The sequence below is a fragment of the Camelina sativa genome, chromosome 8 (assembly GCF_000633955.1).
Source record: "Camelina sativa cultivar DH55 chromosome 8, Cs, whole genome shotgun sequence".
In the NCBI taxonomy this organism is placed as follows: Eukaryota; Viridiplantae; Streptophyta; class Magnoliopsida; order Brassicales; family Brassicaceae; genus Camelina; species Camelina sativa.
Genome location: NC_025692.1, coordinates 1,870,881 through 1,872,454, shown reverse-complemented (window position 1 = coordinate 1,872,454; position 1,574 = coordinate 1,870,881). Strand labels below are relative to the sequence as shown.

Below are 1,574 nucleotides of genomic sequence, written 5' to 3'. Positions count from 1 at the left end.
TCTAGATCGCCCGGAAGATGACATTTCATCTCTTCCTTCTATATTAGCTGAGTGTGTTGGAAGGGAGATAGAGGATGTTTACAGAGGAAGTGACAAGGGTATCTTGAGTGATGTAGAGCTTCTCAAGCAGATCACTGATGCCTCGCGTGGTGCAGTTTCCGCCTTTGTGGAAAAAACGACAAACAGCAAAGGACAGGTGGTGGATGTGTCTGACAAGCTAACCTCTCTTCTTGGGTTTGGAATCAATGAGCCATGGGTTGAGTATTTGTCCAACACAAAGTTTTACCGGGCGAATAGAGACAAGCTCAGAGGAGTGTTTGCTTTTCTTGGAGAGTGCTTGAAGTTGGTGGTCATGGACAACGAACTCGGGAGTTTAATGCAAGCTTTGGAAGGGAAGTACGTCGAGCCAGGCCCTGGAGGTGATCCTATTAGAAACCCCAAGGTCTTACCAACCGGTAAAAACATCCATGCCTTAGATCCTCAGGCTATTCCTACAACTGCAGCAATGGCAAGTGCCAAGATTGTGGTAGACAGGTTGGTAGAGAGACAGAAGCTCGAAAACGACGGGAAATATCCCGAGACAATCGCGCTTGTTCTCTGGGGAACTGACAACATTAAGACATATGGGGAGTCTCTCGGGCAGGTTCTCTGGATGGTTGGTGTGAGACCAATTGCTGATACCTTCGGCAGGGTCAACCGTGTCGAGCCTGTGAGCTTAGAAGAGCTAGGAAGGCCTAGGATCGATGTTGTTGTTAACTGCTCTGGTGTCTTCCGCGATCTCTTTATCAACCAGGTATGTAGATCAAAGCATTCACTCTTCTTTCATTTAGATTCTTGTTGGTTAGTCTCTCATGGTGCTTCTTTCTTGAATGGTTTCAACAGATGAACCTTCTTGACCGTGCTATCAAGATGGTGGCTGAGCTAGATGAGCCAGTAGAACAAAACTTTGTGAGGAAGCACGCGTTGGAACAAGCAGAGACCCTTGGCATTGATATTAGAGAGGCAGCTACACGAGTTTTCTCAAACGCTTCAGGGTCTTACTCATCCAACATCAATCTTGCTGTTGAGAACTCTTCATGGAACGATGAGAAACAGCTTCAGGACATGTATCTGAGCCGTAAATCGTTTGCGTTTGATAGTGATGCTCCTGGAGCAGGAATGGCTGAGAAGAAACAGGTCTTTGAGATGGCTCTTAGTACCGCAGAAGTCACGTTCCAGAACCTGGATTCTTCCGAGATTTCCTTGACTGATGTGAGCCACTACTTCGACTCTGACCCAACAAACCTGGTTCAGAGTTTGAGGAAGGATAAGAAGAAACCAAGCGCCTACATTGCTGACACTACAACTGCAAACGCACAGGTGAGTGAAGTTTTCTCTGTAGTCTTCATACATTTACTGTCTATGGACTATAGTTTGGTTGGATATTGAACACATTCCTTACGTACATTTTGAATATGGCAGGTGAGGACACTGTCTGAGACAGTGAGGCTGGACGCAAGAACAAAGCTGCTGAATCCAAAGTGGTACGAAGGAATGATGTCAAGTGGATACGAAGGAGTTCGGGAGATAGAGAA

At 46.2% G+C, this 1,574-nt stretch overlaps 1 protein-coding gene across 1 annotated transcript in view; it reads left to right on the top strand.

Moving 5' to 3' along the window:
* Positions 1–1,572, top strand: part of LOC104709121 (magnesium-chelatase subunit ChlH, chloroplastic-like) — a gene marked incomplete at its 3' end in the record, with an annotated part of 4,955 nt that extends 3,383 nt beyond the window's left edge. The window contains exons 4-6 of the mRNA XM_010425783.2: positions 6–793; positions 883–1,359; positions 1,462–1,572. Coding sequence (XP_010424085.1) covers positions 6–793; positions 883–1,359; positions 1,462–1,572 — 1,376 coding nt within the window. The remainder of the gene's footprint in view (positions 1–5; positions 794–882; positions 1,360–1,461) is intronic.